This window comes from Canis lupus, chromosome 2 (assembly GCF_048164855.1).
Source record: "Canis lupus baileyi chromosome 2, mCanLup2.hap1, whole genome shotgun sequence".
Lineage (NCBI taxonomy): Eukaryota > Metazoa > Chordata > Mammalia > Carnivora > Canidae > Canis > Canis lupus.
Window position 1 is genome coordinate 55,951,618 of NC_132839.1, and position 17,511 is coordinate 55,969,128.

The 17,511-nt window shown below is 42.4% G+C and overlaps 1 protein-coding gene across 11 annotated transcripts in view; it reads right to left on the minus strand.

Moving 5' to 3' along the window:
* The window catches only part of CPEB1 (cytoplasmic polyadenylation element binding protein 1), a 94,310-nt gene that overhangs the window by 75,248 nt on the left and 1,551 nt on the right, over positions 1 to 17,511 (minus strand). For 10 of the 11 annotated variants that reach the window (XM_072801163.1, XM_072801100.1, XM_072801172.1 and 7 more), the window contains exon 2: positions 79 to 253. Coding sequence is in view for 6 of the 11 variants with exons in the window: in XM_072801100.1 (XP_072657201.1) it covers positions 79 to 253 (175 nt within the window). In the remaining 5 variants the exon portion in view is untranslated. Of the gene's footprint in view, positions 1 to 78; positions 254 to 17,317 lie in introns of all 11 variants that reach the window. The other variant, XM_072801152.1, reaches the window with a different exon arrangement.

Below are 17,511 nucleotides of genomic sequence, written 5' to 3' on the forward strand. Positions count from 1 at the left end.
AGCTGCCCAGAAACAGCTCTACATACATACATAGCGTATATACAAAAATATTTGCTCAAGTTTTCAAGTCTAAGTCACCTGGCAAATGATCATGAATTCCTCGGTTTATGGGTGTAGTGCAGACTCTATTGAAATCCAGAGAATTATCCAATATGGCATTTATCCTTTGAAAGATACTAGCATTGCTACATGTGGAGAGCGCAGGTGCTTCCTGGTTGTCTCGACAATCTTTTATCCTTCCAGCTTCTTCTTCCTAGACACAGAAAAAAGATATTTAGGTTTTCTTCCTAGATGAAGAAAAGATGCTTAGGTTTCTCTATACTCCTTTACGATAAATACCCCTCCTTCCTCCTAAACCAACACTATGAGATAAAGTAACAAGGAGCTGAAATTTCTTGCCTATATATTAAAATGCTCCCTTGGTATTCTCTAGCTCAGCAGACAACACTACCAGTTGTCTCTGACAGAAATCTTGGTACCATTCTTCATTCTTTCTCACTCATCACATCCAATGCCTGACATAGTAAGCAATGAAATACCACCGGACAGTCATTTTTAAGTAAAGTCTAATTAATCAAGCTCTAGGATTCCCAATTACCTTGGGGAAAACAAAAAACAGATGAAGTAAGGAAACTAGAACCTAGGATCAGACAGCTGGTCACTTCAAAATAAAATTTTAAAAAGCTGAGTGACTATGTTTAGCCTATTGAAATTCAGGTAAGCATGAGTATGGCCAGAGACAGGACAGCCTTAAAGGGACAAACTTGAGTCCCATATCATTCTCAAGTTCTTGAGAAATCTGGCATCCTTTGCAAGCTGTGAGGATGACCAGGATACTCAGTCCTACAAGGCTGTTTCCCCAAGCCTCCCAGAGAGCCACCACTGAGAACAGTTAAAGCCACACACACAAGGGTCCTTCCACAACTGTAGATTTCTAAGGATTCTCAACCTCGCCAAGGCAACATCACAAAGGCTAAGATGCACACATTTACCATCAATCTTCAGGTTTTTGTTTTGTTTTTAGTTTTTATTTATTTATTCTTGAGAAACAGAGAGAGAGAGAGAGAGAGAGAGAGAGAGAGAGAGGCAGAGACACAGGCAGAGGGAGAAGCAGGCTCCATGCAGGGAGCCTGATGTGGGACTTGATCGTGAGACTCTAGGATCATGCCCTGGGCCGAAGGCAGACACCCAACTGCTGAGCCACCCAGGCGTCCCAATCTTCGGGTCTTAAGGTTACATGCTTCATTCACTCACTGTCTCATCAACATTAACCAACAGTTTGCTATGTACAGTAAGCACCTGAAGGGTAGGCAGATTAGACAGACTCAACCAAAAGAGATTTCTGAAGTCTAGAAAGGAAACGAAGATCTGATCAGGCTGTCAACAGCCACCACACAAGCTATAGTTTGCTGGGATCATACATTGTCCTCTCAGCCAAAGGGGCTCAAAGACAACAATGTACCTGAAAGTACAGGAAGGAAAAGTCTGAAGCACAAAGAGAACAGAGGAGCTTTATCAAAAGTGGTCCAGTATGGCAAGGTATGGGGTTCTCAGGAGAGCAAACTGGAGGGAGGTCTGCCTTCAGCTCAGGTCATGATCCCAGGGTCCTGGGATCGAGCCCCCACATCAGGCTCCCTGCTCAGTAGTCTGCTTCTCCCTCTTCACCCTGTGAGTATGCTCTCTCAAATTAATAAAATCTTAAAAAAAAAAAAAAAAAGCAAACTGGAAAGAATGCCTCATGACAGCTTAAGGATTTAGAATTGTCTCCTATATAATCAGAGCTTTCCAATTTTTTTCCCCAAGATTTTATTTATTTATTCATGAGAGACACAGAGAGAGGCAGAAACAAAGGCAGAGGGAAAAGTAGGCTCTCTGGGGGGAACCCAATGTGGGACCCAATCCCCGGGATCACAACCTGATCCAAAGGCAGACACTCAACCACTGAGCCACCCGGGTACCCCCAGAGCTTTCCAAATTTTAAAAGGCCCCTCTTAACATACAAATACTTTTTGATTTTTATTTAGTAGTACAGATACGCTATAAATCTATGTATTCAGATCCTGGTGAGGAGATATGTACACAGTATGTAAGTTTCAGGAGATCTCAAGCAACTATGTGAAAGAGGACAGGAAGAACCAGTGAGGAAAGTACACAGTCATCCAGAGAAGATGCAGGCCCAGAGACCCTGTGGGAGAAACTGGCTTCCCCAGGAGGAGGGCAAGGTCTTAGAATCTTACCGTCTTGAGCAGCCTGAAAAAAACCCAATTTAGAAATATGCCTGGCCAACTCTACTCCAAATCCCATGAGGAACATATACCAAGGATGCCTGGGTGGCTCAGCGGTTAAGCACCTGCCTTCGGCCCAGGGTGTTATCCTGGAGTCCCAGGATCAAGTCCCCCATCAGGCTCCCTGCATGGAGCCTGCTTTTCTCCCTGCCTATGTCTCTGCCTCTCTCAGTGTCTCTCATGAATAAATAAATAAAATCTTAAAAAAAAAAAAAAAACATAACTTCGAACCTCAAGGCAAATGCTGTCTGGAATGCCTCCCTCCCTCTCAGGTACACCAATCCAGTTATCTGGAAGACTCTGGGTAATTAGAACTTAAGGAAATGGAGCATTCGATTAACACCCCAAACTGCTTAATCACATCACTAAGTACCAATGGTTTGGAAGGGGGGGGGGGTCAAAACAAGCAACTTCGGGGGAGGGGAGTAGATCTACCACCTTCCTTATGTACAAAACAGGGATAAAAGTTAATACTATGCCTCAGATGGCTCTTTGTGAATACACATAACATGCTTGGCACAGTACCTGGCACATGATGACATGCTAAACAGACAAATGTGGACTAGCAGTAGTATCATTACTAGTACACCAATGGGTCAGAGGCCACCACAAGAGTCCCTGAAAACAAGACTATTTGCTCATTAAAGGAGAAAATGTACTGAGGACACAAGCCAATTATTTCTTTGAAGACCCCAGACCCTTCCATGCCTAATTTTCCTAATCATTTCATTTAGAAAGCTTAATTAAAAGGACTAAAGATTGGATATAAATTGAACTGCCTAAAATGTGTACCTAACACCACAATTCAGTGATCCTTCAAATTCTCCAGCTAAATGAATTCAGTTTCTCATTTTCAAAACACAAACCTTTGGTCCACATCCATTACTCTATATATTCTACTGCAACTGATCAATTTATAGGTCTATGTTCACATCAATGTTTGTTTGTTTGTTTGTTTTTTTACCATAAAGAAAAAGTAACCCCCTTGGTTATACCACTGTTGTCTAATAATTTTCCTGATTATTTTTGGCATATTTTGTCTTAAAAATGAGATCATTTGCAAAGGTTTTTTTAAACCTTTATTTGGTCTTTCACAATGGACAGGAAAGGAGATTTTAAGAGGATCAGAGACTTGGAATGCAAATCTTAATACTATTGAGAACCATGGATCAAAAGAGCAAATTACTTCGCAATGCTAGAAAAGAGAAACAGTAATGCTTACTGTCACTGGCTAAAAATGGTGTCAAGATAAAACCAGTTTGTACCTCCTCATTGTCAGAAAGAATGGTTCATGAGGAATCTTCGCTAAATACATGCTATTTTTTTAATTTATTTTTTATTGGTGTTAAATTTACCAACATACAGAATAACCCCCAGTGCCCGTCACCCATTCACTCCCACCCCCCGCCCTCCTCCCCTTCCACCACCCCTAGTTCGTTTCCCAGAGTTAGGAGTCTTTACGTTCTGTCTCCCTTTCTGATATTTCCCACACATTTCTTCTCCCTTCCCTTGTATTCCCTTTCACTATTATTTATATTCCCCAAATGAATGAGAACATATAATGTTTGTCCTTCTCCGATTGACTTACTTCACTCAGCATAATACCCTCCAATTCCATCCACGTTGAAGCAAATGGTGGGTATTTGTCATTTCTAATAGCTGAGTAATATTCCATTAATACATGCTATTTTATAGGTCTCTATGTTCTGCTCTTCAACAGGTAAGAGCTGACATTCCTATCATGACACACAGGTCTCCTACAGCAATAGTTCTCAACTGGGAGCCAGAGGGAGACAATATTACAGAAAGCAGCATTCCTTTTCCACAAGGGAAAAAAATCTTCCCCAAACTGAACCACTGTTTCACAAAGCAGAAAGAACACAGCCCTCGAAGCATAAATACTAACTCTACCATATAAGTATCCACTATGAGCTTTGGTTGTCTTAGGTATAAAATGGAGTACCATCTACTCTGCAGACTCTGTAGTAATGAGAAATCTATGAAGTGCCTGGATAGGCTCATCCCAGTCAAGTTCACTAAGAAGCTCATTTACTTGTTTAGCACTTCTACCTGGAGGTTTTTCTGCATTTGTGGCTTGAAGCTATCACTCATTAACTCTTTAAAAATCTGAACCCGTATCATCTAGCTAGGTTTTTCTACTTATAGACTAAGATCCCCAAATTTTATACTTATTTGTATACTAGAATTGCCTAATTTGGAAATCCAAGCCTTGCCTTCAGATACCATACAACCCAGCATCAATACGGTGATAGTACAGCCATGCTTTAGGTCAAAATCCTGGTCTGGGGATATCTGATGGTCATAAATGAATGCCAAGTCTACCACCTCTGGGTTGATAATAGTTCAGTTTGCCATTAGTCAAAAACACAACACCTATATTGCAGACCCCTTCAAGACTATTCCTATTAGCCATTTACTATGTTCATGAAAAGTCAGTTGAGAGATTTATGGAATACTATCTGAAGGATATACAGTTTATTCTTCCAGATGGGAGTTTTAACCTGAAGTCCACAGACTAACATCTACTAAGTCTCCAGCAAAACTGTATTCACCCTTGAAATTTTTTCTGAGAATAAGATTTTCTAATTAGATGTTTTTTACATGAGAGCATTAATATTGAACATTCAGGTTTTTTAATTAAGACATACCAACAGAAGGGCGCCTGCCTGGCTGGCTCAGTTGGTAAAACAACTCTTGATCTTGGGGTTGTGAGTTCAAGCCCCACCTTAGGTATAGAGATTACTCAAAAAAAAAAAAAAAAAAGACATACCAAAAGATATACTTAGATGCCCCCAAAGAACTGGTTCAGAGATGTACTTTGGCAATTTGCTTTTTACAGTAAGTAATAAAGCTGAACAGAACCTATCTATAGCATTTATACTCATGATTTTGAAGACGCTGTTTGACTACAACTTTGAACAGCCCCCTTCTATAAACACCCACTGAGGGATCCCTGGGTGGCGCAGCCGTTCGGCGCCTGCCTTTGGCCCAGGGCACGATCCTGGAGACCAGGGATCGAATCCCACGTCGGGCTCCCGGTGCATGGAGCCTGCTTCTCCCTCTGCCTATGTCTCTGCCTCTCTCTCTCTCTCTGTGTGACTATCATAAATAAAAAAAAAAAAAAAAAAAAAAACACCCACTGAGAAAAAGGTCATTCAGATCAAAGATTAGGAAATGCTACAGACTCACCTGAGGAACTGACAGGTTTCTTTTATGGAAGAATTTAAATCATCTGGCCATTCAAAGTCAGTTTCTGGTTGAACTTTACTGACTCTACAATTGCTAAGAAATGCTTCGTTATGTTTAATTTTCTCCTTGACCTTTACCTGTCCAATCTTAACTGAACTTCCACCTCAAGTTTTCTGTGCAACCCTATACGAACTAAAACTTATTAGATTGATCCATACAGAACTGTCAACATTCTACCTTTTGCAACCAACAAAATAAGAGATTCACACAGTTCAATCTATTTCATAAATTCAAAAAACCTGTTAGGTTGGATGTTGAGATTACAGATAGAGGAAGCATAATCCTTGCCCTAAGGAGAATTAGTCAAGCAAGAGAAGGAAATCTAGCTAGGCAAGTACAAAATGCCACATATACAGGAGAGTAGTAAATAAAAGGTACCTGGAATGGTTTCACAACTCAGACTTCTAAACTGAAGAATGAAATATCAGAATTTCTCCAAGGGTGGGAAAGAACAGACAAGCAGAGAATATGCACAGAATGGATACAGAACACTATAAACTCAAGAAAAGGAAGTGGAAGACAGAGAGGTTCACCAGGAATAAAGGATAAATGGCTGCAGGTCCTTACTTACAGAAAGACAAAGTGAATCCATCACCAGGTACAAAACTCAAGATACCACCCCCTTCTTCCTCTTCATGATCTGACCTTTCTTCTCCACTGTAAGTATACCCAAGGCTCATTTTAAAAAACAAACACACTTTCCTTGACTTAAAACATCCAAGCCACTGCCTTCTTTCTCTTGCTCTACTCCTAATCTTCTAGAAAATATGCTATACTTAGTTCCTAACCTTCTGCTTGTCCTCTCAATCCACAATATCCTGGTAGTATGACACCCTCCCCACAAACAACAGAACAACACTACAGAATTGCTCCTAAATTGATGACTTCATAACTGCCAAACCAAACCAGTATTGCAGGTTTATTTTACGTGGAATCTTTGGAGATCCGATCCTTAACTATTCTCCACTCACTTAATTCAGGATTCCTTCTCATCGATCTACTTTTCTAGTTTTCAGTTTCTACAGGGTACATCAAATGTGACTCCTCGCTCTCTCTTGCTCTCGTCTCAATGCAGTCTGGAAAAGGAGATATAATTTCCAAGACAGGTTTATGAGAATGTTAAGGGAATATTTAATACCTTGACTGCTCAAAAATATCCAGAACACAGGATCACTGTAAATGTAGCTCTTGTCATATTTACTTGTCAAACTGTTAGCTATATGCACTGTTAGCTCTGTGTTTGATATATGATAAGGTCCTCCAAGGCCTTTATCTAAGCAGCACTCAGCGTACTACCTGCAGCACTCCCAGGTACTCAATACACACAGCACAGGAAGGGCAGACCCACAGCACACCCCTTTCACAGGTATGCTCCACCACTTCGATCACAAGCTCCATCAATGGCAGTGACTCCTTCAATTTTTTTTTCCTTTCTTTAATCTTAAGACAAGATCAGAATCAATATTCAGTCATCAAGTTTATCTCTTCTGTCAAAGCTCTAAGCCACAGTCATTTCAGGATTTGGGGTTTTAAGTCCCTTGGACCAGAGACAATTCACATGAACAAAAAACAAAGAACCCATAAACAACATAACCTGGTGATTGCAGACTCAAAGGTTATAATTACACTTACTGATTGTATTTTCATCATATGCCAGGAGCCATTCTGAAGACAGAGGTAAGTCAGACAATCCCTGCACGCAAGGAGTTACCCTAATGGGAACACAGCACATAAACAAGTATAGGCTGTACTATAAGCCCAACAATAAATATATAAGTAACAAGAGTAGTAGGAAGGTAAGAAGATTAAAAGGTTTTACTAGTCACAGTAGGGGTGGGGAGGGTATTCTAGACAAAAAGAACATGTACAAAGGCAAGGAGGTATGAAACAGGGATGGTTTTAGGCAGCTAGAAGTACACTACTGCTAGAATTTTAAGTGCCAAGGAACACCCTATGACCCAGCAATTGCACTCAGGCTCCTATATGCAAGAGAAAAGAGTACATGAGATTGTAAAAAAGCATGTAGAAGAACAGCCACAGCAATTTTAGTTACATTTGAACCCTGAAAAGAAAAACTGAAAACTGATGCCCATTGTGTCAGTGGTCCCCAAGTCTGGGGCCCCCAGGTTTGATGAGTCACTAGAAGATTTCTCAGGACTCAGTATACAATTGTACTCAGCACATATGGCTAACACTTATCACAGCCAGAAGATACAGAGAAAAACCAGCAACGGGAAAAGGCACTTGGAACAAAGTCGGGGGGAAAACCAGGTACAAGCTTCCAAGGGAGTCATACAATTAAGCTCAGTTACTTAGCTCCCCCACAATGAGTTGTGACAACACACATGAAATGCTGCCAACCAGGGAAGCTTGCTAGAGACTTGGCACCCAGGATTTTTCTTGAAGAGTGGTCACATAGGCAGCCTCTTCTTAGAATATGCCCAAATTCCAGACTCCAGGAGGAGAGCAGGTATTCAGCATAAATCACATTGTGTGCACAGTTTAAAATCACATTGTGTGCACAGTTTAGGTGTAGTAATTCACTCTATCGGTTCTGGGAATGGTGGGACTACAGCAGTAAACTTGGGACTTCACTGTGACTTGTAGAAGTCTCAGATACTAAATTAAGTGGTGGGGAAAAAAGTAAGACTCCAAAGACCACATGCTACAGGATTTCATTTGAAGTTCAAAGAAAAGGCAAAACCAATTAAGGACAAAGAAGTCAGAATAGTTAATTTAGGGGTGGGAGGGTGGGGAGATAGAGTGGGAAGGGCACACGGGAACCTTTACCAGTACTAAAAACGTTCCATATCTTTATCTGTATGGTAGTTACTTAAGTGTGTAAAAATAATATAAATATATAAAAACTTATTATGTATATACTCACAATTAGTGCTTTTTACTATGTGTATGTTCTCTCTCTCAATTTTAAAAAAGTTCAAGGAGGAGACCAATAGAAATTAAACTCAGACCATAACGGGCTTTGTATGCTACCACTAAGGGCCTTGACTTTTCCTGTGTGGTGGTAGTTCTCCAAGTGAGGTCTTGGCCCCTGGAGGTCCCCACGACCTTTTAGAGGCCCCCTAAACCAAAACTACTTTCACAATTCTAAGATTTTTTTTTCACTATGCTGACATTTGTAATGATGGTACAAAAATCCTAAGTGTGGGTAAAACTACCACCTTAACGGGAATCGAGGCAATGCCAGTAAACTATAGTAAGCAGTTACTGTATTCTTCATGCTCTGCAATCCCAGAGACAGATTTTCTTATTGATGTCCTTGAGAAAGCAGTAAAAATGTATTAAATCCTGACCCTTGAGTATAAGCCTTTAGTATTCTGTGAGACAAATGGGAAGTAAGCATAAAGCCCACTTGCTGCATATTGAAGTTTAGTAGTCGTCTCAAGGGAAAGTGTTTATGTGCCTGAGTTTCAGGAAGAACTAGTTTTTTTTTGTTTGTTTTTTTAAAGAAATAGCTTTTTCACTTGAAACCACAACTGATATACTATAGTTATATCCAACTTTGGGTACTTGGCAAACATTCTCTTGAAAACAAAGCAAGTCAAACACTTCAAATAAAAATAATGGTCAGTATTTGTTGCCAACAGTTAAAATTTAAGATTTGAAGGAAAAAAAACAGAACTCTGGGAAACCCTCATCGGCCACTTTCCTCAATATTTTAAGACTCCTCTGATGAGACTGATGGTGTAATTAACTAGTGTGTCAGCAGTGTATATATGTGTATGTGCAGACATTATACATTTACTATGAATATTGCATAACAATGAACCAGTATTTATCAAATGATTACGGTGTTACAAAATCAGGCATGGGTGAATGATCTATCCAAAGTATGAGAGAGATATATGTGTTTTAATCTAACAGAGTAAGAGTACTCCTATAAGGCTTTGGAATCCATGTTGCAACTGACCTTTAAGAAGTTAATACTTGTTGAGTTTTAGTGTAGTATCAAAAAGGAATAGCCACAATTAAATGAAAAGGTTATTTAAATATCCCTCCTTTAAAAAAAAAGATTTATTTATGATAGAGAGAGAGAGAGAGAGGGGCAGAGACACAGGAGGAGGGAGAAGCAGGCTCCATGCCGGATCCCGACGTGGGATTCGATCCTGGGACTTCAGGATCATGCCCCCGGCCAAAGGCAGGTGCCAAACCACTGAGCCACCCAGGGATCCCCATATTCCTCCTCTTTTCAACCCAGCATCTGTGTGAGGCCAAATTTTCTTCATATATTTCAACTGAAACAACACACGGCAACAAATTAAACACAGAGACAGGAAAAGCCAGCTATCTTCTAATAAATCCAATACTAAAGAGATTTGCAAAAATACAAAAAAGACTGCTCACTCTTTTCATCTTCCTTTGTCTCCAAAAATATAACTTTATTAATATGAAATGGATTTGTAACTTTAATAATTTTTCAGTTTTAATTTCTAATGGGCAAATATCAATAAACACAATCCACATACACAAGTATCAAGATACAATCCACAAACACAATAGATACAATCCACATACTGAGGTCCTCAGTAATGGAAGTCTGAGATGAAAATGTCTGAGAACCCCTGCATTACAACAGGTAATCAAACTGGCACTTTTCAAAGATCATATAGGAACATCCAGGCAGAAATACAAACATCCATAAAGCCTGAAGAAATGCTCCTAACGGCACAGTGTACTTGGGAAAAAGTTTCAGAAATGCACATGTGAGACAGGAAAGGAGCATCTGATGTCAGATATCAAGGATTTAAGAGATGAGCAAAGGGCAGGCCAAAATGGGGAGGGAGGTACTATGTACAAAAGTTTGATGGGAAAAAGCCAAGCAAAGCCACTGAGGCTGACTGCTTGAGGGGAGTGCTGTACTAAAGTAAGGTCTAAACAAAGGAGAGAAGTAATCGTGTTCACCAACAGAGGTGAAAGGTGTGGCAGAAACAATGTACCAAAAGGTCCTGAGGGTGTGAGAAAGATGGACTCCAATGCACAAACTGCTCTCTGAACCGGGAGAAGGCCACTCCTGCAATAGCTGAAGATAAAGAATATAATGAGAGCAAGTCCAATTGGAGAAGGCAAGAACACCAACTAGATGACCAACTGCAGAGCTGAGAGTGTCTCTTAGCCTAAACAATGTAAGTCTGTATCCATCTCACATTGCAAAGTATTAACACGACATGCTTAAAGAAATTGAAAATCTAAAAAAAAAAAAAAAAAAAAAAAAAAAAAAAAAAAAGGAAATTGAAAATCTTCCTCAAAAATCAACCAGTTAACAGAGCACAAGGACTCAAATGAGGATCCCAGACTCCAAATGTCTTCTTTCTCTGCATAAAGGAAGCCGGAAAAAGAGAGGAGATAGGGCAGGTCAGGGAACTGCTCTGTGGCAACTTGGAACTGTATGGGAGGCTCTCACAAGGGAAGAGAAATACTGTTCTCAATGCTCCACGTGAAACATCTGGAACCCTTGGCATTCAGAGACCTTCCCAAACTCAGGTAGGGCAACAGGAACAAGCAAAGCAGCATGATGGTGGTGGAGGAGACATAACATCCTGACCGGCAGAACTAAATTCAGCTTTCTGAAGTCCAAAATCCAAAGCAACTTTGAATTTCATCTTAAAACTCCTACACTAATGGACACCTGAGTGGCTCAGTCATCTGAACATCTGACTCCTGATCTTGGCTTAGGCCTTGATGTCACCATCATGAGTTTGGAGCTCCACAACAAAAACAAAAACCACTTCGTGGATTTAATCAAGCTGAAATACCTCAGTAGTCAATTCCTAGAGGTAAGGGGCACAGAGGGAGGAGTTTGGGAGATGCACCCATCCAGGGACCAAGGGTCAGAAGGATAAGTCTGGGAAACAAGAGGATCACTAGCATGATAGAGCTCCACTCAGAGCAATGGGTATGAATAGGTAGCAACAACTGAGGAAGAAGGTAGAAAGAGAAGACTGAAAACTCTTCTCCAAGGAAGACCTGACGGTAGCAATGGAAAAAAGAACCAATAAAAGGATGCAGAAGCAAAGAAAGACACAGACCACATCAAGGCTTTATAGTTACAGAAATTGCGAAGAGGTTTCCAAAGAAGAGCTACAAGTATGCATTCGTCCTTCTGTACTGGGGCCTCCACTGACTAAAAATACAAAACATAAGAACCAAAACACCCCCGATACAGTCCTTTCCCCCAAGAGAACACTATAGTCCAAGAAAAATACACTAATTGGGTGCAGGAGATAGAATTAGATTAGCCCCAGGAGAGGAGTAGAGAGAAAAAATTAGTTCTGTTTTTACAAAGATTTGTCAGAGAGTGAGAGTGAGAAAGGGAGCGAGCAAGCACACACAAGCAGGGAGAGTGGCAGGCAGAGCGTGAGGGAGAAGAAGGCTCCCCACTGAGCAAGGAGCCCAATGCAGGACATGACCTGAGCCCAAAGCAGATGCTTAACTGACTGAGCCACCCAGACATCCTGGTTGTTTTTGTTTTTAGCATTTAAATTTTTTTTCCACTTATTTATTCATGAGAGACAGAGAGAGGGGGGGGGGGGGGGTAGAGACACAGGCAGAGGGAAAAGCAGGTTCCATGCTGGGAACCTGATGTGGGACTCAATCCCGGGTCTCCAGGACCACAACCTGGGTGGAAGGCGGTGCTAAATGGCTGAGCCACCCAGGCTGCCCCATGGGTGTTTTTAAACCTGAATTTAATATGCCTCTGACAACTCGTTCAGTAGGCCAATCAAAACCATGGGTTTTGAGAACAATCAGGGCTAGAGCTCAACTTTAAATTTGTTCAGAGAACTAGTACAGCAGGAATACACAAGCCCTCTGTATAAGGGGAAAGAAGAGCCAACAGAATGAACCGTAGGGAATGTGGCATTCAGGGGGAGGAGGAAACTTGTAAGTGCCTGGACAAAGATCTACTTGGGGGGGGGGGGGGGGAGCTACAGAATCTTAGAGACAAACGGAAACTTTAAGTAGGAGATAATCAGAGACCAATATAGCAAAGGTCGAGGTACATGAATTCTAGAAATACCAGTATGGAAATGAAGAGGACTCTATCATCCATTCACTGAATTACCCTAAAACAATCACTCTCATGCTAAGCTTAGTTCTCCTGAGAAAATAGGTAGACGTTAGAATCTGTGTTTGGTGTCAACTTTGAGTTCTACCTGGGAGATAGGTCTCTAATATCTTTTGAGGTTCATAACAATTCTAAAATTACAGTTAAAAAAAAAAAAGTCTCAGGAGAAAGGACTCAGGAGACAGATGGTATCAGAGCCAGGAGCACAAAGCCAGAATGTAGAGAGCACAGGTGTTAAGTAGCAAGAGATTAAGTGTTCTGTCAAAAGACAAAAAAGACAAAAAAGACAAAAAAAAAAAAAAAAAAAAAACAACCAGCCCCTCAAGGTAACTGCCTGCCTCCAACAGAGAGCTACTCCCATACCTTTATCCAAGGAGACTTTGGGTCAAGATGCTAAACCCATCAGGATCGTACATGTATCTGCATATAATGCTGGCTAAGAATAAAGAAACAAGTAATACTAGTATAGTTAAATTACTCCCAGAGTCAATAGCTAGGTTTAACTGTGACCCATTTTTCGAACACAAATCAATCTTTAGACCTGTCCTCTGGGGATTCTACAATTACCTCAAGGCAAGTCATCACAAAATGCCTTAAAAATCAAAACAAAAGAGTGTTAACTCATTGCAATCTAAAGGGTGCTCCAACCATACAGGAATACTAGAAACGAAGTAGAAACCAAAGGTTGTCCATGCCTAAGTGTTCTTCTGCACACAAAGCTCAACCCATTTAGTCAGGAATGCTCCCCCCACGCGTCTGTTATTTAAAAACACATTATAGGTTAAGAAAGCAAAACAATCCCTGAGAGGAGACTTTTTAAATCTCAATAACAAAACTCAGTGAAAATTATCATTACAAAGCAAATTTAACACTGAAATTTGGATATTGACTTTTTATGGAGTCAGATAATTTTCCCATGAAAAATGCAAAGTATTACATATATGATGTACCTTTTTGTTCTGTACTTTCAGCCAGTTTACTATAATTGAAATAGTAGCCTTGTTTTAGGAGTCCTATCTTGAACATAAAAACTTTCAGCCCTGAGAATCTGTGCTTACAGCAGAAGGGATGAGCTCTCAAGAGGAGGTATAACCAAAAACAGCAACAAAGGCAGGAAAGAAAACAATGAGTATTTCCAAAGCTGCAATGTGGGGGGCCAGGGAGACTGAGTTGGCAGTAAGCAAAAGGCTTAATACTGAAAGGGTGCAATCAACACTTCTTGGCTTTAAATTAAACAGGAGCAAAAATTCTTGTAACCTCCTCTACTCCAACCTCTAGGTCTAGCCCCCTTCCTACCCTTCACCCTCTGTCCCCAGGGTTTCTGGCAAGTTCTCCCCAGAGTCAGTATAGCTTAGATACTGTTTAGGAAACGCAGATTTGCAGAACAGGATGGGATTAGCACAGCTCTTCCATAGGAAAAGAATAATTTGTTATTTGATTCTGATTCTTTTACTGACTCCACAACTAGCGGCTGAAGACAACAGCCTACACATTAATATCCAGGTTTGATATGCTTTCCTGTCCCAAACTTCAAGCCAGAAGCACAAACCCATTAATTAATTTGCGTTTTAAACACATTATTTTAGGCAATGGTCATTTAGCCAAGGGACGGGAAACCAATGAATGAGAAAGTCTGAGCAGATAATGTCTACCACATGAACACTAAAATGCCAACAGACAGCTACTTTAGTCACCTTACTTTTTCTCCTACCCACCCCCAAATTCACAAACACTGAACTCACAACTGAGTGCCTGAACTAAAAATGTTTGCTAGAGGGGCCTCTGGGTGGCTCAGTGGTTGAGCACCTCCCTTCTGCTCAGGTCGTGATCCTGGGGTCCTGGGATCAAGACCCACATCCAGCTTCCTGTAGGGAGCCTGCTTCTCCGTCTGCCTAGGTCTCTGCCTCTGTGTTTCATGAATAAATAAAAATAAAAATGTTTGCTAGAGAATCAGCTGGACACCAGAAAACATTCTAAAGTTTCTGTCTTTCCAAAAACTTCCCAGATGGGCAGCCCCGGTGGCGCAGCGGTTTAGCGCCGCCTGCAGCCCTGGGCGTGATCCTGGAGACCCTGGATCAAGTCCCAGGTCAGGTTCCCTGCATGGAGCCTGCTTCTCCCTCTGCCTGTGTCCGTGCCTCTCTCTCTGTCTCTCATGAATAACTAAATAAAATCTTTAAAAAAAAAAAAAAAACTTCCCAGACCACAGGTTTAAAAGAAAAAAAAAAGTTATCTAATTTGTATTGGAGTCTGCATTTTTAGAAAATCTCTTTGGCAAAGGCTCTGAATATGGTCTCTACTGCTTTATGATTTAAGCCTTTTGGGAATAAAATATGGAAATAAAGGTACATACCCCTTTACATCTGGTAGTGTGGCTATGTACGCTTCTGTGTACCTAAGTTTCACCCAGAATGAAAACCCATTCGCTCATTCTTGGCACAGGGCTATTTTATGTTCTGGAAGCTTATTCCAGAAGATCTTAAGCACATACTGCTAAAACCCTTATTAATTCTTCCTGGAAATCTAGGAGGCAGGATTATGGGAATTTTAGCTAAGAGAGAAAAGGTGAGATTTAATAAGCCATATTCTACTTTCAAAGGTCTTAAAACAATTATATAATATCACATTTGCCTAATCTCGGAAGGAAAAAGTTATTGAAATTCTAACTGTCCTGAAAAAGGAAAGTCTTTTGCTCAGAGGATTGGGGAGGGTCACCCCCACAGTGGGAGGAGCCTGATTTCTCCAAACCTCTGGCTCTCTCAGATCAGCTAACTGCTCTGACACACATCCCGGAATGATAGACACAGCACATTCCTCCTGACATCAACACCACTGCACAAATGCTCAGAAGACCCACACTGACTTCCATAACAACCAGAGAGATTCCATCCAATGCAGTTAAGTTTCGCCGTGCCTATAAATGGGACCAGCCCATAAACCACTGGATTTCCTATACAATGTCCACCACCAATAACTCCTTGATCCCTCTGACCTACCAGACTGCACACAGTATCATACCTGGAGAAGGAAAGAGCTAGGTTCACACTTGAATCTCCCAACAGCCTTGTAACAATTTCTGAGCCTGTCTCCTCATTTGCAAAATAGGGGAAAAATCTAAAAGGAAGATTTGAAGACTGGGATCCCAAACCAGCCCTGAGTTTGAATCTCCTCTTCAGAGACATGTTACCTTAAAACCTTACGCAGTCCACAATTTTTTAAGCTCTACATTTAAAACCGCGACTGTCAGCTTAACCAGGAAAAAAGTCAAAGACCTATCAATTCTGGCTGCATGTCTGTGTGTGACTGCTACTGCTGCTACTCCTGCTACTAGCTGCTCCCTTTAGACACAAACTCTAGCACAGTAGGCACTACTCTTCTCTCCCTTCTTCCCTCATTTATGTTACCTCAGTTCCCTGCGGGGATCTGAGCATGCAACCAGTTTTCAGGATTAAAAACAAAATAAATAGCTTGATGACTCATGAAAATACTTAGTGAGACAGCTATTAACACAGGCTTACTTGCTAACAAGTTCAGTGTGAAGCCTGGAGTCTTCCTACTTTCCCCACCTTCCTCTGCTTTCTGTCTCAGGATCATTGCCATGGGAGGTGAACCACAGCAAAAGACCCACTCCTGTATCAGGTGCCTATGGCCCAACCCAAACTGAGAACATATCTGTGATCATTCACCACCTGCATCAGCTCTTACTGTGCAGGCAAGCCTTGGGAGGGGGCAAGGCAACCATTTTTATATTATAAAGACTGACTTACATATAGGGTAGCCAACTCCCAAATTCTAGTTCTACAAACTGACCTGCAGGGCCAGGCCACTCAAGTTTCAATTCAATCACTTGGCAAACACCAAACTCTATGGCAACGTGCTCTGGGGGCAGTGCAGCTCCAAGCCAGTCCTGCAAGGAACGGCAGACAGGGCTGAGCTCCGCAGCATTGCTATCCCTACGGGCTCCCCCTGAGCTCCAGGAGAACTACTTCTACTCCTCTCCTACCTATGACCCAAATCAACCACGCAAGGAAACAATCACCAAGCTGAGGTTTCCAAGGTTTTGTGCTGCCTGTTTGTATTTCCTCTTATTTTTAACCCAGCGTGCATCCCAGGCTCAAATGGAGCCTGAGGGTGCAAACTATCCTCCCAACCTCCCAGTCGCACTTCCAGCTGGCGCACTCGGTCACCTGATGGGGCGGGGAGGCGAGGGGGCGCAGACGACAGGCGGCACACCTGTGCCTCCCAGAAAGCCAAGTGGCCCACTCGCTCCTCGCCCCGACAGATGACGCAGAGCAGTAGTTTACCCAGGTGCCAGAACAGGGAGTGTGGCTGCGGAGTGGTAGCCAGGGAAACCAGAAGCAGTTGCCAGAGAAATGCAGCGCTGAGCACCGAGACTGCGGGGTGGGGGTGGGGGTAGGGGTAGGGGAGAGGCCCCCACGGGGCTCCCAGAAGCGCCCCCCACCCCCCAGCTTCTCGGCGCTGCCACGGAGGCTGCCGAGCTTCTGGCCTCCCTCGGGAGCGAAGTCCCAATTGGAGGCACGTGCGGAGGACCGAGGCCCGCAAGGTGCACCCTGCCAGCTCCAGCGCCCGGCGCGCGTGCGGCGGTGTGCTTCAGCGCCCAGGTGTGCCTTAGCCTCCCACAGGCGCCCGGGCAGCACCCGGCCATTCACCAGGCCTCTACCTGGCCAGGGTCTCCTGCGGACGAGGCTACGAAGTCAGGGGCTCCTGGACGACAGACAACACCGGCACCACGAAAAAGCCCAGGAGCGACGCCGAGTGGCACAGCCAAAGGCGAGCGAGTGACCTGTCCTCGGTCCGGGTCCCCAGCACCCCCAGCAGGCTTCAGTACTGGCCCAGGCCTTCCAAGCCAGCTGC